General features: G+C 42.6%; 1 protein-coding gene across 3 annotated transcripts in view; it reads right to left on the bottom strand.

Annotated features, from left to right (window-relative positions):
• Nucleotides 1–456: 456 nt before the first annotated feature.
• TP53BP2 (tumor protein p53 binding protein 2) overlaps nucleotides 457–22,870 on the bottom strand; it is a 78,567-nt gene continuing 56,153 nt past the window's right edge. For all 3 annotated transcript variants that reach the window (XM_055816528.1, XM_055816527.1, XM_005241847.4), the window contains 15 exons: nucleotides 22,546–22,625; nucleotides 21,497–21,598; nucleotides 18,700–18,874; nucleotides 17,106–17,287; nucleotides 16,545–16,709; nucleotides 15,893–16,130; nucleotides 14,050–14,178; nucleotides 13,511–13,647; nucleotides 12,231–12,720; nucleotides 11,102–11,886; nucleotides 9,048–9,185; nucleotides 8,309–8,442; nucleotides 7,101–7,267; nucleotides 4,768–4,967; nucleotides 457–1,241 (listed from right to left, as the gene is read on the bottom strand). In XM_055816528.1, the coding sequence (XP_055672503.1) occupies nucleotides 1,200–1,241; nucleotides 4,768–4,967; nucleotides 7,101–7,267; nucleotides 8,309–8,442; nucleotides 9,048–9,185; nucleotides 11,102–11,886; nucleotides 12,231–12,720; nucleotides 13,511–13,647; nucleotides 14,050–14,178; nucleotides 15,893–16,130; nucleotides 16,545–16,709; nucleotides 17,106–17,287; nucleotides 18,700–18,874; nucleotides 21,497–21,598; nucleotides 22,546–22,625 (3,164 nt within the window). In that variant the 3' untranslated portion in view covers nucleotides 457–1,199. The remainder of the gene's footprint in view (nucleotides 1,242–4,767; nucleotides 4,968–7,100; nucleotides 7,268–8,308; nucleotides 8,443–9,047; nucleotides 9,186–11,101; nucleotides 11,887–12,230; nucleotides 12,721–13,510; nucleotides 13,648–14,049; nucleotides 14,179–15,892; nucleotides 16,131–16,544; nucleotides 16,710–17,105; nucleotides 17,288–18,699; nucleotides 18,875–21,496; nucleotides 21,599–22,545; nucleotides 22,626–22,870) is intronic.

Below are 22,870 nucleotides of genomic sequence, written 5' to 3' on the forward strand. Positions count from 1 at the left end.
CTGAGTTCGTGTATCTTACTTATCTTCCTTTGAAATATAAGGAAGTATTTAAATAATAACAGCAGAAGTAAAGTTTGCAAGACTGTTATTCCTTCTGCAAATAATCCCCTTAAGGAAAGACTTGATCCTCTCTACTAAATAGTGTTCATTATCAAATTATTGTTCCCAAATAGACAGAAAGGATAGTTCCATGGGAAAGGCTTGAATTGGAAAATACTTGTACTAAGTTTTTTTTCCTTAAGCATATCCCTTAACCTTAAAAAGTTAAAAAAGGTTATATGCAACTTACAGATTCAGGTTAAATTTTAAATGCAGAAAGACTGTCTTGAACGAAGGGGGGAGGAGGAGTTCAATTTATACAGAAAGCAGTTCAGTGTTAGCGAAGGTAGAACCGCAGTGTGTCTTACCGGCATTTTCAGATGGCCTAATGTGAACTTGACACTAAAATAGCCAGAGTTAAAGCTTAAGAGGAGACAAAAGTTTAATGGTATCACAGTCAAGTAAAAACAAGTAAGTTGTCAAGGACTACAGAAGTTTCTACACTTAGTTTTCAAAGTACAAAATACAATAAATACATGAGGCTGTTTGTAAAAAGAGGAATCTAAAACTACACTGTCTGTTACAGCACATAATATTTTGAATACATAGAATTCCTAAGATGCTACAGCATTTTTAAAAGTTATTGCTTAATGGATTGGTCACGTGGTTGTCACTGTTTAAATGTTTAACAAATGTTCTGCTTCCAGCAATAAGCATTTGGGTGCTGTGCACATACCATATTTTAATTTCTCCCATCTGGAAAAAGCCTGGAGATAAATTTGGACAAAGCCAAGTTCTCCATTTCATGACGATTCCTTCAATGGTAAATCAAAAAGGTCCTTGTATTTAATGCAGAAAAATGTGAAACTTTTCTGCCATGTTTGAAGAAGTCAGAGTGGGTACTCGAACATAATGGCTCGCTTAGACCAAAGGCAGCAGAATTTCATTTGCTTGTAAGCATTATTTCATCTTGTAGAATGCCCTCATCCATTTGCTAATGCATCAATCCTTCATTTGTTTTCCAAGCACATTCTTCATAGCTTTCAAATTACATTGTCATTGAAATAAGTCTCATGATACTGGAACCAACACAAAATGATTTTTTTTTTTTTGTAAGTCATCCATGATTAGTACTTCAAGAATCTGGCTTCTGTACTATTTCACGCCAAGCTTCTTTGTCTAGGTTTAATCCTTGGATACAGCTGAGGGTAAAACAGAAACAAGATTTAAAATGTTAGTGCTTTAAAAGGTGACACTTTTTTTCTAAAGAAATAAGGAAAGAAAAACGTCTCTTTGGTGCTACAAATCTAATGTAATCTTTAGTAACAAAAGCATGGGTATAAAAAAACACCCAAAGCACTAACAAATATACATTTAGCATTCTTAGATGAGTTTCAAAAAATACTAACCGTGTCAGTACAAAAGGAAGGTTATGGAACAGCACATCACGCAGTCCCTTCAGCTCTACCTAGGTGGGTGGGCTAGGAAAAGCATGTGGCTTTGCAAGTCAAGAGACTTTTGTGTTCAGTGAACCATAGGATTTTCTGGTTTTATAAATGAAAACAGAGTGGTATTAAAGTCTGTTTTGCTTTCTCTCTCTCTCAGTGCCTATCAGCCTTTACAGATCTATAGCTCTGGGCAAGCTGGAAACATCAGGCTGCATGAGGACCATGGAACTGTAGGAGCTCAGCTTTAATTAGCGGGTAGTGGGTGGCCAGTTAAATTCATTTAAATGCCCAGCAGTAAATCAGTCGCTGCCACACTGTGGCCCTTGAGCTACGCCCTTGCTCTTCACACAGTGGGGCTACACACAGAGGTACAGAGACCGCCTTGGCCTCAGGGTGGTTATTGATGGGCCACAGCGTGCAGCAGTGGCAAGATGCTTGGGAAGCTCTTGGTTCCCACTAGCAAAGGGCTTGGGAAACAGCGACTGTTCTGAAAAGCATGGCTAATGGCATATAAAAACAGAAGGATACACTTCATATGATTACGAAAGATGAATCCTCCATGCTCTAAACAGCAATGCATGTCTACATTACATCCTGGGCTTTGCAGCTGAAGTTCTCCTTAAAGCTGCCCTCTTCTCTCTCCAGCCAGACTCTGCCTTTCTTCCCTTTCACAGTCAGCTAATGATCAAGGGAAGGCCAACAACTTCACCCACGAGGTTTGTCTCGGCCTGCTACAATTTCACCACTGGCAGAGGTGCAGTCAGTCAGTCACAGCAGTGTAACACCTGACAGTGTTCAACAGATTTCATTTGGTATTAAGAAGTCAGTGTTTTGACAGTATTAGCTTTTCTGCATTCAGGTTTAGAGCTGTCGCACAGCTTTGGGAGAGAGTTAGTCACTAAGAAAGATAGAGTACTGACGCAGATCCTTGTATTTACTGCACCTAACTGCAAAAGGATAAAGCAGCTATGATAAAAATACAGCTTAATATAAGACTATATTAAACTACTGTTTTCCTCTGTGCTGAACACCTTGGTCTAGATTTCAGCTGCTCTAAGAGCGCAGTAATTGCTACTGAGAATCCCAGAGAATACTTCAACAGCAGTACTAGAACAAATGAGCAGACGCAAGAGCAGAACAGTTAATACTGGGCTTGGGCTGTTTTCCCAAAAGGTTCTGTTCAGACTGCATTGCGCTTAAAAGGAAGAGCCATGATCCCCAGTCTGAGCGGTGTTGCCTTGTGCTTCTTGCTACAGAAGCACGGATGCTCCTCGCGTTCTTACTCACCTGTGCCTAGGCTGCCCGTGCAAGCATGTGAAGGAGCAGCACATGCACAATCCACCCTGGGGCAGGGAAAAAAACCCACCAGCTGCCATTTCTGACCTTTTTGTGCAGGTGTAGTGGGTTTGCATGGTAGCAGGGGGGCTACAGGGGTGGCTTCTGTAAGAAGATGCCAGAAGCTTCTCCCCCATGTCAGATAGAGCCAGTGCCAGCTGGCTCCAAATACGGACCTGCCGCTGGCCAAGGCCAAGCTAATCAGCGATGGCGGCAGCACCTCTGGGATAGCACATTAAGAAGAAGAAAAAAAAATAAATAAACCTGCACCAGCAGCGGAGAGGAGTGATAATGTGAGAGCAACAACTCTGCAGACACCAAGGTCAGTGCAGGAGGAGGAGTAGGTGCTCCAGGTGCCGGAGCAGACTCCCCAGCAGCGCATGATGGACCCACACTGGAGCACTGTGTGGAAAAACTGCAGCCCGTGGGAAGGACTCACATTGGAGAAGTTAATGGAGAGCTGTCTCCCTCCCAAGGGAGGGACCCCACACTGGCACAGGGGAAGAGCGTGAGGAAGAAGGAGCAGCAGAAACCATGTGTGATGAACTGACCGTAACCCCCCTTCCCCATCCTGCTGCGCTGCTCAGGGAGAGGACATAGAGAAATTGGAAACCAAGTCAATCCCGGGAAGAAGGGAGAGGTAGGGAAAGGTGGGGGGATTTCTGATTTGAATGTCGTAAGTTAAACTGTTTTCCCCAAGTGCAGGCTGTTTAGCCTGTGACTGTAATTGCCGAGTGACCTCTCTGTCCTTACCTCAACCCGTGAACCTTTCGTCACATTTTCTCTCCCCTGCCCAGTTGAGGAGGGGAGTGACAGAGCAGCTTTGGGGGGCACCCGGCACCCAGCCAGGGTCAACCCACCACAGCAGGGCTGACGACTGCTTTCAATTTAGGTATGTTTACATTTGGAGAGGAAAAACTGAACAGAAGTACTACTTCAGGGAGAATTTTATTTTGGGTAGACCTGACCTGAAAGTGATACAAAAATGAAAAATGATTTTGCATTAGATATAGTTGCTCTGCAAAATCTGACCAGTTTAAGGATTATCTGCGTGAGACGGGAGGTTCAGCCTCTTTCAAGCATCACACATCAATCAGCTAAAATTCACAGTGGTTAATCTTTAGCATTGGCAGAACCTCTTATCTCCAGCAGCAGGGCAACTGGATATGTAGAAAAAAAGGGAGTTTATACGTGTGCCCATCTGCTATAGTTTTCTAGCAATTCAGCCATGAGGAGAGAGTACTAAAACCTGTGTACAGATAATACAAGAGGTAGTATGGAAGGTGATGAGGAAAGGAGAGGCCATTCATTTAAGGCCTTTGACATAGGGTTAAATATTACTTAAAGAGCATAGGAGAAAAAGATCTACCTTTATTTGGCAATATGATCTCTTTTTCAACACTAGGGAAAGAGATAACCGTAAAATTTTGCAGTGTTTGTCTTAAAGCTCCCTGTGAAACCACCTCGGATCACAAGGTGCACGGCCTGCACCCGGACAGGGAAGGATTCTAACTCATTCTTCATATAAGTTTCAGTTCTTCAGGCCCTTTCTGTGCCAGTACATCACTTTCTAGAAGAGGGGAAACCCTGTTCTGTTCACATGCTCAGCAAAACCTTACGCACGCAGCATGGTCAGATATTTTTTTTTTCCTCCTCTAATATGGTGAGAGACAAGGTTAGTCTCAATCTCCTAGATATAGCGGGGTGGTGATACATGTTGTTCTTTATGCACCATTAATAAAGTCTGTGTTAGGTATCTAAACAGAGGGTGTTAACCCACTCTGCCAAGGTGTTCAAGTCTCCAAATGAATAAATTGAGAACGTCAGCTCCCACCTCTTGACCTCTGAAATTGCACCTAACTGACATGCATGAGAATAATGCTGTGTGTACTTTACATAGTGGGGTGGTTGGGTTTTTTTGACTTTAAAAATATCAAGGACTCACCCCTAGCAGGTTACGGGGAACATAACCTTCCTTGTCATTCAGCCGTGCCCACCACCATTCAATTTCATCTTCATCCTCCCGGCGCAGGATTGTCATGCAGTCTCCCTCTTTCATCGAGAGCTCATCGTCGTTCTGAGCCTCATAATCCCAGAGTCCATAAATCACTCCTTTGTTCATTATCCCCATTTTCTCCTGGACTCCTGCAACGTTAAGAACACAGAGCAGCTCAATAAAAAAGTTGGGTGGGGGAAGAAGAGAAAAAGATAAGAGTTGTAAAGACTGCTGTACACTTACACTGGAGAGCAGTCCACCGGGGTGGGGATGGGGGTGCAGCATGACAACAAAACACCATCAAACAAACAAGAACGAACCACAAAAATCCCAACCAGCCTCAATTCCCACCACACGTAGCGCCTTGTTGTCATCAACCTACTGAAAGTCAGCCCTGGCACAGGCAGCACTGTGAAGCCCTTGCACCCGGCAGACAGATTCCTTCCTTACACGTGTTCAAATGGAACGCAAGTTAAATGGGGAGAGGAGCACTGACTGGTAAAAGGTTGTATCAGGCCAGTGCTCACACTTCCCACACCTAAGCAATGAGCAAGCGACACTTGTTAGTACTCTTAGTTCACCAGTAATCGCTTTCTGTCAATGGGAGGTGGCAACACCTGCTTATGAGGATCACCATTGTCATTTTGATGCTTGAGGTGTCATTTGCCACCCCTGTCGCTTTATTTCAGAATTTTAGAATAAGCTGCATCCCTGACCCGTACCCAAAAGATTTGACTGCTACCTGCCAGCTGCTTTTGGTTAACCAAACACTTACTCAGCAGTCCTGAATTTCAAACATTAATTGTTTTTTTTTTTGTTTTTTTTTTTTTTTTTTTTAAACACCAACTTCAGAAACACAATTCTGTTAAAATTCTAGACCAAGGTGTTTTGGAGTACATGCATACACCTTGCCGATATTATTTAGAACTTGCTTATTTTACAGCTATAGCCAAAGATGGACCACTATCATTTCTGTGCACATTCCTCAGCTTCTGAACAGCAAACAGGAGAAGATACCCTAATGAATCATTATGCAAACTTTCTCTTAGGTAATTATTCCATTTTAAACCCCTGAATCCTACTGGGGTTTTTGTTTGGGTTTGGTACCGCCAGGAGCAAAGAGCACATTGCACATAATTTCACAAAACTTGTCATCTCCCCTTCCAGCTCTTACCTAGTACAACCTATCTTACAGGACTCTTACCTATGTCTGCTCAAGGAAGCATCTGCTCAAATCCAGTTCTTTATTTCTGCATACCAGCTCATCATGTAAAATTAAATTACTTGCACTACTCTGTTCAGAGCGTCTTCCCTTGCTTTGTATTTGGTATAATTAAAGGGTTGGCAAGAGCCGCACTCTGCACCTAGGGGGAAGGTAAGCCTGAGCACTGGCAGCAAAGCAGGCAAAGAGGAGATTCACACAATGGATCTGGTCTTCTAAAAAAAGTGTTGTCACACCAGGGTAGCAGTGAAAACGTGCTTTTAGGGACAGCACAGGCATTATCATCTTAGAAAGTGAAAGATTACATACTTAAGCAGCATCAGACTTTTCATTTAATCAATGTTAAAGGACTAGTGGTTTTATTTAAACCTCCCCGTACTTGATGATATTCAGTATTGTGCATCATTTACAACAAAAACAAATAAGGTGAATCAATTAATTACATGTTTCTCACCTTACAGACAAGTTTAGAGGGCCAGGCTATGTAAAGATATGAAAAGATAGTTTCTCTGTAGTCTCACTATGTGAATAAAATCTCATTTTAATATAGGATTTCTTTTTAAATGCCAGAGAAGAAAAAGGCCAGAAAGATAGTCAAATTCAGTGGTTGCTAACCTCCGTTAAGGCAGAAACTTGGCAGTACCTTCCTTTGCTCTGAAGTGCACATTAGGAAATATTTCTCATTTAAAGACACTAGGCGACAGATATATTACTGAGATATCCATACCACTTTTATTTTTACATTAAAAAGTACCTCTGTGGTACGATTTGCCTAATCATCACCTCATGCTAACGTGCTTGTCAATGCACGTGCAGAACTCAAGGTTTTTAATGTAGGGAAACCTTTTGTTACTCAGATCTTCTCTACAGGTTGAATGTTATGAAGTTAGTCTTGACAGACCTCTTCTGTGTCAAGAAGTTGGCTAAAACCTCTCCAAGAGGAACCCGAGGCATGGGCATGCAACTCAAGTGTGCAACATACAACTCTGTGTTTCTTTGGATGAGGAGAAGCGCCGGGTGAGTCCCTAGCATGCTCTGGAACTCAGTTGCCATCACTTACCATACAAGAACTGGGAGCACTGTGTGTAGCCTTCCTCCATCTCCTCACACTTGTCTGCAGCTGTCTGCATGTCGCTGTAGGTCATCGCAAACACCGCTGCGCCTGACTCCACCAGGAACTTGCACACCTGCACGTTATTGCAAGATGCTGCACAGTGTAACGGGGTCCTGCAAGCCAAGAAGAAGGTAACACAGTGCTTACACTGCTCACAGCAGCGCTGACAGACTCCTGGGAGCAAACCACTTCTGGGGGTGACCTCCAGCAGTCAGTACTGCGTCACTGACGGCTTCCCACCAGAAGCACTCAACCCAGGATGTCAAGAGCAATTTTCACAGGTAATAGGAGTTACCAGGAGCTGCTTGAGCCCTAAAGCCAGGTTTCCATATGGATCTCTCGTTATGCTACCTTTTTATAATCCATTAACATTTTAGGAACATTCATTAGGGCAATAAAAATTAAAAAAAAAAAAAAATAATAATAAAACCCTGATAAATCCTACTGATGCCATACCTCTTACAATCTAGACAATTATTTCCAAGACTTGACCTGGTGAACAAGTGCAGGACATTGGGATAACTACTGAGGCTGAGGGACCATGAGCATCTTTACTCAGTCTCAGGCCTTAGACACCTTTGTTATAGGCAGAAATAATAGTAAAAGCACTGCCCGCTGCACCAGCCTCTGGTAAATAAGATCCCTAGCTACCTCTAAGAAAGTTCTGTGACCCATCATCAGTTGCGGGTCTGGTTTGTAGGTTGCGATTTTCTGCTTGGCTTTGTTTGTAAGTTGTCCGAGTACTGGACAAAGAATTGAGGAGAGTTTGCAGGGCTAGATAATGCCCACACGTGTAAGCTGGAGGCCACCTCATGGAGAGGACATCGGGAATTTCAGCAAATGGCTCGTTATGCATAAGCTGTCTTCAGTGTCTCAAAGAAACAGAGCTGTTTCCCGACAACTGTATCCACCCTGCTGGGCCTCACGCACACAGTTTTATCATACAGGGCTAATAGTATAATAATGTGTCTATTTTCTCCTCTGCGCATTCTCATATGATGCCCCACAGAGAACTGCTGTTGCTCTACTGCGGAAAAGTCGTTGTCAATTCTACAGGAGCAAAGAGAGGGACCTCTGAGCAACCTGCAGCAGCCCCCAGGCCACAGCTCTCTTGTGGAGAGCACCCGTAAGGTACCACTCCACGAAAGCCTTACCACCCGTCGCTGTCTGCAGCATTCACGTTCACCCCAAACTGCACCAGGAACTTCACGATTTCCGTGTGCCCAGCGCACACGGCGTTGTGCAGTGCCGTAATCCCTTCATCGTTGGGCATGCTGGGATCTTCAACCTACACAGCCAGAAAAGGAGCCATTCACGTTCTGGTGAAACTCCCTACAATAAACTTCTCTGCACATACAAAAATGAGTTGTCTTTTTCTGAAATATGAGCTTGAGCCATATTTCTATGAAGGACGTGAGCAACAGGCAGGAAACTACTGCAGTAGCCAATCTCACAAGACGACTCATAAGCTTGCAGCCTCCTTTTAACGGGAAGAACCTGAAGTGGTTTAGAGAAATAGTATCTTGATAACTTAGCAAAAGCATTTATAACAAATTTCCGATATTTGCTTTTTTAATTGTAAGCAAAATTCACATGGATTTTGCTTATGAAATTATCTGATAACATGCCAGACAGGGTACGAAACACTACATAAGAAATAAGGAAAAAGCTGTCCTGCAAATTTATAGTTTTGGTGCTTGATACCCAGTGTGGCTTTAACTAACACACTTTTAAAAATCAGCCTCCGAGCGGCCATGTCCTGCCAGGACTCATCTCCTCAAGGGCAGATCGAGGTTGTGTACTATTATTTTAGCTTCCCCAGTCCAGAACAGCTGCAGGTTCCCAGTCTGAACCAGGATTGTTATTCCTTGTCTTACAACTTAGCATTTGTACCTCATAAATGATTCTCTGCACCAGGTCAAACTCCCCCTCCAAGGATGAATCCAGAAGCAACGCAAGGGGATTGAATTTCACTCTCATTCCGTGCCCAATTCTCTCAGAGCCAGTTTTACGCAAATTCGTCCTCTTCCCCTGTGAAAAGGTAACACAAGTTACAGCGTTTTCTTTCCTGGAAAGAACACTACAGAATTGCTTATTTGGGAACGACCAATTAAGGCAATATTTAATATGAAATTTAGACAACTTTCTACCAACTCCCCAACACATTACAAAGATAGGTTATGCACATTATGAAGTATCTCTGCCTTCATCTCTGGACAGGGTCACTATCCAACCCAAATACAGAAGTCACCCTGATCAAACACATCCGCAAAATAATAAAACTCCCAAATCCCTCAAGATCAGGGGAAAATGCCTTTTTTTTTTTTTTTTAATTCAGATAATTTTAGCAGTAGCTCTCCAGGCTGTTCCACAAACCAAGGAGTACACTCCATGAAGTCCACTACTTTTAAAGCATCGATGTTTAAGTTCCTAACGGTTTCCTAAGTTTAGCAGAGGTTAGCAGGAACAAACATGGAAACCATGGGAAATGGTTGAGGAAAGAATATAGAGCCAAGTGTAGAAACGCTTTAGATGCGCTCAGTGATGCTGGAAACCAATTATTTCTATAGCTGAGTTTGTACTCCTTCCTTCAGAGAACACGCACGCATTAGCTCAGCCCTCTCCCCAGCTGGCTGTGCAGCAGCAATAAACACTATTCATCAGGGTATGTAAATTTCTGACAGATGTCCAGGCAAAGATGAATTAAAATGACTCATGTTTTGCAAGAGCAAACATGTGAAGATAAGATATATAAGACGACATTCCCAGAAAATGCTCTTTTGCCTGTTGGTTTATACACAATATCAAAAGTACAGGCTTTTTAAAGAAAGAGCCTGTCAGCACAACGCAAATATTTAAATATGCAATCAAGAAGATGGGCCGGTTTCTTCTCATCATTGCAGAATTATTACAAAACCAGCCAGAAACCAGTTCTTATAATTTAGGATATCCTACCACTCAAGTTTCCTTGTAAAAGGGAGCAAGGACAAAGTCTTTAATGCATGAAAACACGCAACGACTATTCTGTGCAGAAATTACAAGGTTAAAGCTTTTAACTCTGCTGCACTGAAGTGATGGAGGAAAAAACACTTTCATGTATCAAGTTATTAAAATTCTATTCATGATGGGTTTTAAAAGAAACTCTTTGAGGAACTGAAAGCAGTAAGCATATTTCTGTTCTTCAACAGTGAGGTCCCACTGTACCACACGCACAGATATAAACCGGCAAAACAAACAAGACGGTAAAACGCTGCCTACCCTTAACCCAAAGGGACCACATCTTGATGCAACTTGAGAACAGACTGATGTTAAATCAGGTTCCAAAGAAAAACTGAGAGCACATGTCAGTAGGAGAAATGCAAGCAGCTGAGGTCTGCAAATGAGTTTTTAAAGCAGAAACTAAAGTCTGTTTCGCCATATTTTCCAAGCAAGGCACTTTCAGGTAAACAAATCCAATCCAGGATTAAGATAATTAGCATCCATCTCATATTAGCAATAGTGGGAAATGCTTGTAAAATCTGTATCTGTGCTTCCACAAAAGAAAAACAAAGAACAAAACCCAAACCCTTAACCAAAAAAGAAAAACAAAAAACAAACCCCAAACCATTCTCTTAAGAACGAGGTACAGTTTGGATGTAGTAGGCAGACTTCTGTAGGCAATGTTCCTTACAGCCCAGAAGAGTTTTACTATTTGTGTACCAAGATTCCATTTGAAACTTTTCATCATGTCTCTTAATTCCAGAGACAACAGACTTTTCCTTACTGTCATTCGCACTGGCGGTCAGGGCACCACACACAGAACAGATCTCCGCAGAGAAACCGCGTCTGGCTGCGTGACCGTTCCCCCACACCTGCTCAAGCTCTACAACACCACGCACAGGATTTACGGCAGAGCTCGAGATGACCCACGGACAGGGCGCCCGAGTTGGAGGTTAACTAATACTTACAGGAGGCAAGGAAAACTGCCCCGTAACTTCAGGAGGCCTCATGCTGAACGAGTCCTCCCCCAGACTCTCGGGTTCCCCTGATGGGTAGGGAGGCGGTGGGTACGGGGGATACTCTTCCATGTAAACCTCCAGCGGCAGTGAAGCTTCTAGGCTGGGCTCTTCCATTTTTGGCTGCGCGAGTTCATCACCGTCCGCTGCTCCCTCAGGCACAGTGTCCAAAGCCACGGAGGGAAGGACAGCTTCGCTCTGATCTGCTGGTGTGTTTTCCGTTTCCTCAGCAATGGCTGGTTCTGGCATAGAAGAAGCAGCTGTTTCTTTTTCCGATTCCACACTTAGATAAGGATTTGGGATTTCGGTTGGGCTTTCAGGACTGGCAGCTGATGCCGTCTGTTTGGAGGGATGCGATGGAGCCGAGATAGTCTCCATTGCAGCCAGAGTGGTCCTCTGGTACAACAGCTTCTGAATATTGGGGCCATTAGGTCCTTCTGGCTCGGTGATGGAGCTACGTTTCTTCAGCGGTCTGGGGGCATTGGACAGCTTCTTCCGTAGCGCTTCCAGGTCAGCATCGCTCTGGTTGCGGTACGGGTTGGATAAGAAAGGCAGCAACTTGGTTGGGCTAAGGGGACGGGGTATTCGCTCCGTTTCGTGGTTCTCGTGAGCGGAGGCTGTTGTTTCCGTCTCGGGCTCCGGACTGCCCGGCTTGCCTTGGAGGCTTGAGTAGACGTTCTCCGTCTGCGGCAACTGATTCTGTACCCCAGCTCCTGCCATCACAGGCTTGCCATACACTGCGGAGAAGTTCAGAGAGGGGCGGAGAAAACATAATTGCGTTTGATCAAACAAGCCAAAAAAACCCAGGCAACCCGATTTACCTACACAGGGTAAACCAGTAGAATAATACAATCAACCAAACAGAAGTAACCAGGTAATCAGGATTACCATTGGTGATCTTGCAAACTCAAGATGGATGTTCTGCACGTTTTGTTTATGCTGACAAACAGCAAGTAAGATCCACCTAAGATTCTTACAGCTGCACTAACCCCTTCAATTCCCCCAAGGAACAGCTTTATACACACAGACCAGCTGGAGCATACATCTATCCGAGGTCTGAGGTGGAGAAACACGTGCTTACCACTTGGGAAGTGTGGTCCTCTGGTCTGTGCCCTCGTCAAAGCACTCTGCACTGCCTGCTGGAAGTTCTTCCCAGGAGTCTGCTGTTGCGTGTACATGCTATAAATTGAACTTGCAGCCACAGTTTGAGGCTTTCGAAATGGTGGGAGCGAGGTCTCTTTGGATGGCTGAGGGGTGAACGGTCTCACAGCTGCTGCTGGGGGACTCTCCTGTTTGGAGGAGGGAAGAATTTGGTCCTGGCTAGAGGAAGAAGCTGCAGGAGGTACGGAAATTCTTTGCTGTATCTGCTGAGAAGGATGGGAAGGCTGCTGTGCCACTGGTTTTTGTTTGTTCGCCATAGTTACAACAGCCAAAGGCAGCTTCTGCAGGTTTCCATCCAGCTTAGTGTCAGAAGGTTGCAGATGACTAGCTTGTCCAAAGTAAGGCAAGTTTATCTGTTTTGGTTTAGTGGGGACAGGTGGTGGTACCTTTGTTACATTTTTATTGGCCGTCTGAGAGACAAAAAAAAATTAATTAAGATTAAAACAGGAAAATATGTTTCAGGAGTTTTGCTGTGAAGGTTCAAAGATCCTCAAAGAACACCACAGCATCTACTGTTGCTGCAACACTGCTTACAACATCATCAGAAACATGAAGACACTTCTTGAAACATTTTAACATCGTAGTTGTTTCATCTTTGAACTCATTCTCTTTAATTCTTTCTGTAGCAGCTATGTTTCAAACATCAAGCAATGGCAGGGCACAGTAATTTCTCTACCCATAGCAGAGGCGCCCAGCAGCATCTGTAGGCGCCAGGCTTGCTTCCCGAGGGAGCCCCTGCCACCCCCACTTCTATGTTACTTCACCCCGACCCGATCAAATTGTGCCCTTGTGCCTAGATTTAGGTGGGAAGTCTCACTGCAGTCAAACATCTGAAGGATGGTGCTGCGTTATAAACAACGAAACAAGTGTGGAAATGATTTTTTAAAACCCGTGCAAATGTGTCTGTGTATATAATCTTTGGGGGAACAAAACCCCAAAACTATATGCAGACACACTATTACAAGTAATACCACCATTTTTACCTGTTCAGTCAAAATTTAGATTTTCATCACAGTGACTGTAGGGAATGATTTTGAGCTACCAACGGCTATTAAAAGCCTAGAAGACCTTTTTTCCTTCAAAGTAGTGTTTTAAAAGACGACCTAGGTACTTTTCAAAGAACCTCCTGACAGCAGTATTTGGAAAGCTGTATGGTAATCCCTGTCAGATGGAATGCAGTAGCTCCAGTTTCCTGCATACCTGCGCTTCTCGCAGGAGATCTTCGCTGCTCTGGTTCTTTCTCAGTGTGCCGAGCCCAGCAGACTGGTCCACAGAATCAAACATTGAGAACGGACGCACTTTCTTCTCTTTGTCTCGTAAAAAAGTTTCTCCTTCAGCTGTTGTCAGAGAAAGAGGAAGACTTTTAAAAGGGACTACACAACTGTAGGAACAGGAGTCTTGTTCTGTGCAATATTCAAGACAGCATACGCAGAGATGCTTTTTGTATCCATCCTACCCCTGCACTAAGGACACAAGCACCTGCCAAATGCTGTATCTTGCAAATCAAACAGGAGCATGTACAAAGGCATTAGTATCTACTTTACCACCTGAAATGAGTTCTTTCTTAAAAAAGAAAAATCCCTGTGACATCATACTAAAGCTTATATGGCAATAGTCTATTATTTTTGTGTGTGTGCTTTCAAATGAATTCTACATATTTACTGAAGTATTTAGAAGGGGCTGATATCATTAGCTAGAGTCTCCAGATTTTAAGATTAGCCAAGTACGTAAAAACATACCTTGTCCTTCACTAGCCACAATTCCTTTTCCTGAAGTCAAGGCTGATCCTTGACTAATATGACTGTCTACATTTGAACTACTCCAGTCAGTGGCAGATGGGGAAGGTTTTGTACTGGGGACCACAGAACCTAGGAAAAAACACAGGGAATAGATTAAGCTAAAATAATATTTTTATTGACTTATTTATTACAGGTAGGTTTTTTGGTAAGAGTCAAGTCGTCTAGACAGTGTACAAGTATCATAGGTTAACTGCTATAAATCCTATCACTTTAGATTTTTGCTTAATGTTTCAAAAATAGAACGCAAAACCAAGCTCAGAAACAACCACCAAAGCAGCAGCAAATCTGTTTGTCCTAGGATGTCTGCACCTACAGCATTCAGTCAATAAACTTACCTAGACTACCCTCTTTTCCAGTCAGTAAGAAACTTTTCTTGGGTACTTACAGTAAGTTAAGTGACAGGATGGCAAAAAAGGATGAGAAAGATACATTGTGCCAAGAAAAACATAATGCTTTAAAGCATATGCCAGTGATATCCAAAACAGTAGAAAAATCATCTGTATGTTCAGTGTGCATTAGACACTGCATTAATGCCGATCTTTCCATTGACTGGAGTAGACATCCAGTCTGCTTCAATTATGAAAACACTTGCAATTTGCTATTAGTTTAAATATTTCACCAAGTTCTCTGTACTAAATTCTAAATTATCTACTACAACAAGTGATATTAAATTCAAACAGAAATGACAAGCAGCAGAGGAAAAGTTTCATTCTGACAAAGTATCCGACACCCTCTCTCTAGGAAAGCAGTCATTTTACCCTAATGCTAAAAAATGAGGACTAATGTTTTAGTTCAAATAGCACATTCCCATGCCAAAAATTTAAGTTTGGTACAGACTAGAGCTAAAATTCAACTCCAGCAGTTTTAGAATCTGCAAACCAGATAAAGTGAAAGAGTTCCCCATTCTCCAGTACAGCAAGAGGCACTTGGACTGGTTTTGTGCCGTGGCCACTTTAGTAGTATCTGCCAGAACTGGATACAGAGGGAGGGAGTTAAGAACAAATAGATAGAACTATTCTACAAGCTCAGACTCCACTTTTTCCATTTAGGAAGATCAGTTTCTCTTCTCTCCTAGCTGAAAAGTGAGTTTTTTCCTCCCAAGGTAGTACAGAAGAGATAACTGAAACTCTCCAGTGCCTCCAGACCCCTCACAGAGCTGCGCTGTATCTCAGAGGAGAAAGCCACAGAGAGAAGCCAGGAAAATATCCACAAACACGCGAGCAGGAGAGGCCAAGCCTCGTGTCAGGTGTTGGACTTCAGTCTCTCCACGTTCCTACATCATCTACACAGCAATAAACCTGCTGGCATTTCTGTGCTACAATCCACTGCCTCCTTTATCGTATTTCTAGTGATGCTGGTTAACCCTTTACATACGTCATTTCCAAAACGCATGATCAGAAGACTTGGCTTTGCTAGTTTTTAAGTCCAGTTACCAGGTTGTTACTGTGTACATCCTGAAACTGCCTCTGGAAACTCAACCAAACACTGTTGTATAGTTTTTAGGAGTATTTTAAAAATAAACAAATATTTTACAGAAAAATCCTCCTGCATCCTATGCTGTATAACAACCCAAATTGCTCACTAATAGGATTACTTAATTTATAATACTTTGAATCGTATAACCTCAGTGCTTATAAAATATATTCATTGGTGCAGGAAAATCGCAAGTAATAAAACTGACATCTCAAATAACACGTTGCTTTAAAAAAAAAAAATAAAAAAGAGCTGGTAGATAAGATAACAAAACCTTTCTGGAAAAGAAATACTAATCATAAACTATTACCTGCAGGAGCTTTAGCTTGTGAACTGCTCCCAGCTCTCATGTTGGGCAGAGTTTGTGTTTTCAGCGGGCCATCAGGTACCTGCAAAGCTTGTGTCCCATCTGAAAATGCTGGTTTCACCAAAAGTTCAGGTCTGGAAGCAATACGTGGCATAGTAGAGGACTGGATATAAGGACCTACTGCTGCCACTCGACTTGGAGCAGAAGCCACTGGCTGTGGTAAATTCCCATCTGAAGAAACCTTTGGGAAAAGAAGAAAACTTAAAGAATGTTATGCTGCAGTATCAATCCATCAGTCTGAAACAGAAGTCAAAAAGGATAAGGCAACTAGAAAATTATACTCCAGTATTAGAAATGGTTTTTTTAAGGCTTTAAGAGATATAAAACTGAGGTAGTAATAGAGCACACACAAAAAAAAAAAAAAAAAATCTAAAGAAGTCCACAACAGCATACGAAGAGTTCTTGTCCATAAACAGTAAGTAGGTTATTACCAATGTACCATGAAAAGTACTTTAATAATACAAGACTCCCACCACGTATGGATAAAAACAAGTCTAGCACCTGAACAGCCTTTCCCACAAGCAGGTTTTTACTTCAGACTGTAGGGGCCACAAACTAATTTAATTTTTGTTGTTATTAAATACCCTGTACTCACTGGTACATTCTCTTTCTGTTGCAGAGCTGCCTTTTTCTTCCACAGGCGCTCTCGCAGCTCATTAACACGCTTATCCATGACTGCCACCTCCAAGTTGCGCTTGTTCAAACACTCCCTCTGTTGCTGCAGCTTGGCATTCTGCTCCTGGTTCAGTTTGTTCCTCAGCTGAATAAATTCACAAAGCAGGGGGGTGGGAGGGGAGGAGGGGAAAACAACAAAAATAAAAACAAATTAACTTTCGAGATGCGGGACAGGAAGCAGTTACAAAAAGAAAAGCCTTCTATAAAAAGTCATGCTAGCAAACTCGGATTATTTGCTCTGGAAAAAGTGTGGGTAAGGCTCCAAATTTTGCAGAAAGGGAAGAGAAAGATATATTCACTGCGTGCTCCTGCCCCTGCTTACCTTGAAAGCAGCACAACTAACCCTCCATCCTCCGCAGGCAGGCAGCCACGCGGCTCTGTCAGGAACAGGAGCGATGGGATTTCTTTCCAACAAGGCAAGAAACGACCCAACCAACTTCCAGCCCTTGGAGCTGTGGGTCACAAACTAGCCTTCCATTACCTGCAGCTCCTTGTACAGGCGGTCGAGCTCAGCTACAGCTGACTGGTTGTCATGGTAACCATCAATTCGGCCATTCTTCAGCATCTCCAGTTGCCTGGTGAGTTCCTCTACTTTTGACACCGCCAGCACCAGCTCGCGCTGCTTTTGCTGGAACAGGCTGTTCATCTGTTCAATCTCCTCCACTGGAGAGGATGAGAGAGCACAATAGCTGCCCTGAGAAACAGCTGAGCGTGGGCTGCTTCCCAGGCAGCGGTTAAGGGGACAGAGCGCGCCCCGCCAGCCTCCGGAGCAGAGCTGCACAGAGGCGGCCGCACACCCGCGATCCCAGTCAAACCAGCTCTTCCTCCAAGTAGTTGCAAAAGCCAACTCGCTAGCCAGATTATGTAAATTCAGTCTACTTAGAGCACTGACGGGGAAGGAAAAAGAACATTTTTTTTTACTTTCTGAAGTACGGAAACAAACAAAACCGCGTTACCAGGCTGAATCTCATCTGTAGAAGCCTAAATTAACTTAATGCTGAATTCAGCAAGACGACACTCACTCAGCCACAAGGCATACTTACGGTATTTAGAACTCTAAATTTAGGCTGTAGGAACTCAATGACAAAACACACGAACTGTCCTACTAAACAAAGACTCAAGAGGGCTTTTTAGGGTCTACCACAAACAGCCGTCATCAGCTGCTCCCACTGCCAAAACTGTTGCATTACAGAACAAAATTTGAGCAACCAGTAAGAGTTCAAGCAAGTCTAGGACCAGACCTGCCAGGCAAGGTGCACGGAAGCAGATACACATGCTCCAAGATGTTCTATTGCTCTACCAATGTTTATTTTGTGCAACAGAACCCGAACAGGAAATGCATTCTCCCCACAGAAAAACACATTTGCTTTATCCATTAAAGCACAATGCTTCCTAATTAAACAATATATTTATATTTTACCTTAACAAACCAATATATTTTCATTTGAGTCCAGCTGGAAATGACAAGTTCTGTACAATACGTACAGACAAAGGATGAAAAAGTAGGCAGAAGAATGTGTGTTGATACAAAGTCTGAAGTTAAGTATTTAATGTTGCATCAACATGCTGAACTGCAAGCACCCAACTAGTACTGTAGCAACCCAGAGACTAGTTGGATTTCAGTAATTAGAAAGAAAATACTCAGCCACCGTGGTCATTAAATTACCTCTCACATAAGAGACAACATGGGTATCGGGCCAAGCTTTGTTATTGGCCAAGAAAACAACACCCTAAATGTGTGGGGGGTTGACATCAGGGATGGAAAAAGTTACTGTGGTACACAAAGGTATTCAAGTAAGCAAAAAAAACTGCACAGTAATTAAAGAGCAGATATGCTAGGCTCAAAACACAGGGTGCTCTTGTGGGATATTTTAATATAGGGTAAGAAAATATATTCTGTCCTAGGTCATTCAGTTTTCTTGGTACATACAACATGTGAAATCATTAAGATTAACATTTCCTGGAACACTGTACATACCTCTTCTGAATCGCTGAAATCACCAGAAATTTTAGAGTTCCAAGAATCACACTTCATGAAAAAAATCACAGGCTACTTTCCCCAGGCAGTGACTCACCTAATTTCCCATTGCTGAGTCTTTTTTGTTCCACGTGGCCTTTCAGCGCTCTCACTTTCTTAAGTTTGGCTTCCTGATTCTCAGCAATTTCCTTTAATCGCTTCAGTTTTTCCTGCTCAGCAGCTTGCTGTTGCTGTCGCTGATCTTGCTGTTTCAAGAACTTCAGACGTTGTTCCTGCAGTCAAGGAATTTTATTTATTTATTTAAACAAACTTACGGTAAGGTACTGACAGAAACAGTGTCTAAACTTCGAAACAATCACTGCAGCAGCTCAGGTCAGCTGTAACCCAGTACCCTGAGTTCCCAGAGTGTCAAGGGAAGTCTGAGAGAAGCGAGCAAACACGTACTGATTCTGTCCCAATACAATCCTGGGACAACCATTCCCTAGTCCAAGAACCTATTGAAACAGAGACTGCATCCATGTCTAATGCCTCTTGGAAAATTTTTCTGCCATGAAACTGCTCAAAATCCTTTGAAGCCTAAGAAAAATTCCAGCATTCGTGTTCTATGACATTTGCCAATTTAATTTAATCACTACTTGTCTCCTGAGCTAATGATTATTTCCACTCTACCTTCTCCATGCTTTTAATCTTGTACTTTACACACCCCTATCATACATCACATTTTAAACAACTATAAGGCGTGCTGGAGAATATTAGATGTTCTTTATACAGGAGGTATTCCATAAATTATTCATAATTTTCATCACTCCCTGCACTTTTACTAGTTCTGCTAGAACCCCCTTGAGATGGAGGATCGCTGTACACCAAAGCTCTGAAGATTTGCCATGTCCTGGTAACAACCACCACTATCACAACACAGGAGGGTTCAAGACATGGGAAAACCTCCACAGTGACCAGGGCCCTCATTGCACACAGCCTCCAGTTCTGGAGACGAGCGGTTGTTCCAGTGATAGGAGAACTACCAAGACTTTCCTGAGCCCCTACTAACAGCCAAGACTACCACTGCTTACTAACATTAAAACTCAACACTTAAACAAACAAACAAAAAAACCCACCCAACAAACCCCACGCCAAAAAACAACCAAACAAGCAAAAACCCCAACAACCACCAAAAATCACCAGTCACATTTAGAAACAGGGACTCACGCACTTAGAATAAAAAAGGAAGAGCAAAAAGTGATCTTGCCTTCCGGAGAAAACCAGGCAGCACCTACAGTATATGTGCTAGTTTAGTATCAATCCCACACAGGAAAATGTCAAAAAATAGATTTTACAGCTTGTGTCTAAAAAGAAAGTGCATTTTTCTCCACTCAGAATCTATTTTTAATATCGCATCTGAATTCAGAAGGCAGGAAAGAGGCAATGGAAAGCCTTTCTTTGAAAGGGTGTCTAGGAAAGCAGGTTTGCTCCAGAGAGGAAAATTAAATGAAAAAATTCTCCCGGTGGGATACCCACAAGGCTACTCTTCTTCAAACCACAGGCAGCAGACACCTACCTGATGGGTAGCTATCCCAACTCAAACTTTTTTTTTTTTTACTATCTTATGCAACTCCCTTTACAGTAAATATACATAATGTTCCTATTTCTGTTTCCATATATATAGTGACTACAGTGTTATTTGTAAGTCCAGGATCTATTACCACGACCTGTAAGTGAAACAGAAGTACAAATGTTTTGTCTTCTCTCTTATTTTTAAGACATCTCAGCTGTGAGAGAGAAGAGGGCAACATTCTGCCTTGACAAATTAATCAGGGCAGAACTGGTATTAACCATGCTGCTAAACTCCAGGTGAAAATTCCAATTACTTGGCTGATTTCTTACATTCACAGCTGCACCTTCTTCATACCTGTCCTTACTGTAAACCAGAAACCAGGTTTTACTGGCCGTTTTGACAGGCCGTGGTACCACTTTGCAGGTGCTGCAGAACCATCAGAAGCCATGGTTTGAAGCATCTCCCCGAGATAGGATTATTGAAAGCCAAGGGAATTGAACAAGATGTTAAAATATATGGAGGGACTGGGTGGGACCCAGCTGATCTCAAAGGGACAGGGAGACAGGGCTGCTGACAGAGGAGGAGGAGTGAGACGAGAGCCCCGGCGCAGCCTTCTTCCCCAGTAAAGCACGTTCTGATATGCTGGGAACCCAGACAGTTCGCTTCAGGATGGGCTCACATTTAACGATGCTCTGGCCAAAAGCAGCTTTTTCCATTACAGTTTCAAGTGTTGTTGGTACACACCACTCTTAAGTCAAATATGAAATCTATTTCACTCTTCTGCAGATGCATTCAGGGTATTTTTTGTCCCAAAACGATTCAGGAGCACCCTGCGTGCTTTCATTAGCTTTTCTGTTGTTGTTCAACAAGCATTTTATAAATCACTCTTCTAGTTACTTTTATCACATACATGCAATCTCCTCCAGGCAGCTGCCCCAGGAAACCAGGCACACTGAACTCTATCAGAAAACAGCAAGGTACCATCACAGGGCAGCATTATATCCAGAGACAAAAGTGTCATTCAGTGATCAAGCCGGTGAATGCTGGTCACCACACGGAGACAAACAGAGCTGGCAGAGCCACCAGGATGGATGATAACGTATTAATGTTATGTGCTTTATCCTTTTAGTAAGCTATACGGTCACTTACATCGCTGGCATTATTTTGATGTTTTACTACTGGATATTTGCATAGATTGACTTTCAAATTTAAAAAGAGGCAGCCAAAGAAAGGGAGCCCTCTTACAGAGGTGAAAAAAACCCAAATCCCCAACCCTCCCTCCACCTCATGTGACTCTTTCTACCTTTGTTCCTGGCTACAAACAATCTCGTTCCAAACTCACCTTGTTAGCCAGCATTTGCTGCTGAGCCTCAATTTGTTGCTGCTGGCGTGATGCCATTTCCTGAAGTTCAGCCAGTGTCATATCCATCCTTGGAGCACTGACCTGTCAATGAAAATCCAAAGCATGCCAGGTCTAGAATTTTTAGTTTCACTAGGATCTAACTCAACAGAGCTACTCCAGAAAAGTACGATAAAGGTCTTAAAAAAAAAAATAACAACTGAGTAGCCAATAAAATAATTAGAAAGAAATGGTAAAAAAAATAAATAAATAAATACATGCACAGCCCAACCCAGCAATACACAAGCTGACATTCTCTTGAAACATTAATATTTCTAGCAAAATGTTTCTAGCAGCATTTTAAATAGGCATTTTGGAGCCCTTTATAATTAAGCTCAGCATGAATCAGCTTTGACTGACTGAGCCCAGAATGCTCAGCACATGGCAGGATGGATCTGTGGTCGTAGGTGTACCATTGCAATTCAAAGCACTTCAACGTAAGTTGAAGAAAATGGAAAGTTTAAATATAGTAGGGGAAAAAATAACACACCGCTCTCAAAGATAGCACTATTATTACATTAGTTACCTGTTCACACATTTCCTCAATCTAGATTCAATCTTACATCCGTAAGTACATCTTCTGGAGCAAGAATAAATGACAGACAATGGATTCAATGCTGAAACACTAGCTGGTCTCAACTTGAAATCCAGAACTAGGGATCTCTGACACGAAACTGACCACGAAAATAATCAATGAACTGAAGGAAAAGGAGAGAAAAATTCTGATTGGAGTAGAGAATGGAAAGTATGCTGAGTTTGCTGCTCTGAGATCACCTGTACAAACACAGATATGGCAGCCAATGGATCTCAGGCACCTCTCAAAGACTGAAAGCAAGGGTGATAATTGCTAGAGGCTTTGTGTCTATTTTAGAGCAGTCATTAGCAATATCTCCAAAATCTCTCTCAAGTTTCCAGGGTAGGATTTGCACCAGTATCTCAAAAGAAGGGAAGCCTCCATTTTCACTATACTGGCCACTGCATCGAGCACTTACTCCATTCTCTATTCTTCGATCGCCAGGCACTTTCACGCCATTTCTTTTTAAGGTTGGATCTTGAGACCTTTGTCCAGTCCCTAGACAGAAGTACAGGAATAGTCAAAGATAGTAAGCTATTTTAGGATTTTTCTTACCCCTTTAGACACAGCATTCAGTACAAAAAGAGAAACAGTACAATCGTTTTGGTTTAGAATCTAAACACCTGTTCTTCCCATGTGCTTACCACTAAGATAAACTTAACTGATGACACAAGACGTTTTATGAAGAGGTTTCTTTCAATGTCAACATTTGTTTTAAAACATTGGACTGTTTAAAAATAGCC

The sequence above is a fragment of the Falco peregrinus genome, chromosome 11 (assembly GCF_023634155.1).
Source record: "Falco peregrinus isolate bFalPer1 chromosome 11, bFalPer1.pri, whole genome shotgun sequence".
Classification (NCBI taxonomy): domain Eukaryota; kingdom Metazoa; phylum Chordata; class Aves; order Falconiformes; family Falconidae; genus Falco; species Falco peregrinus.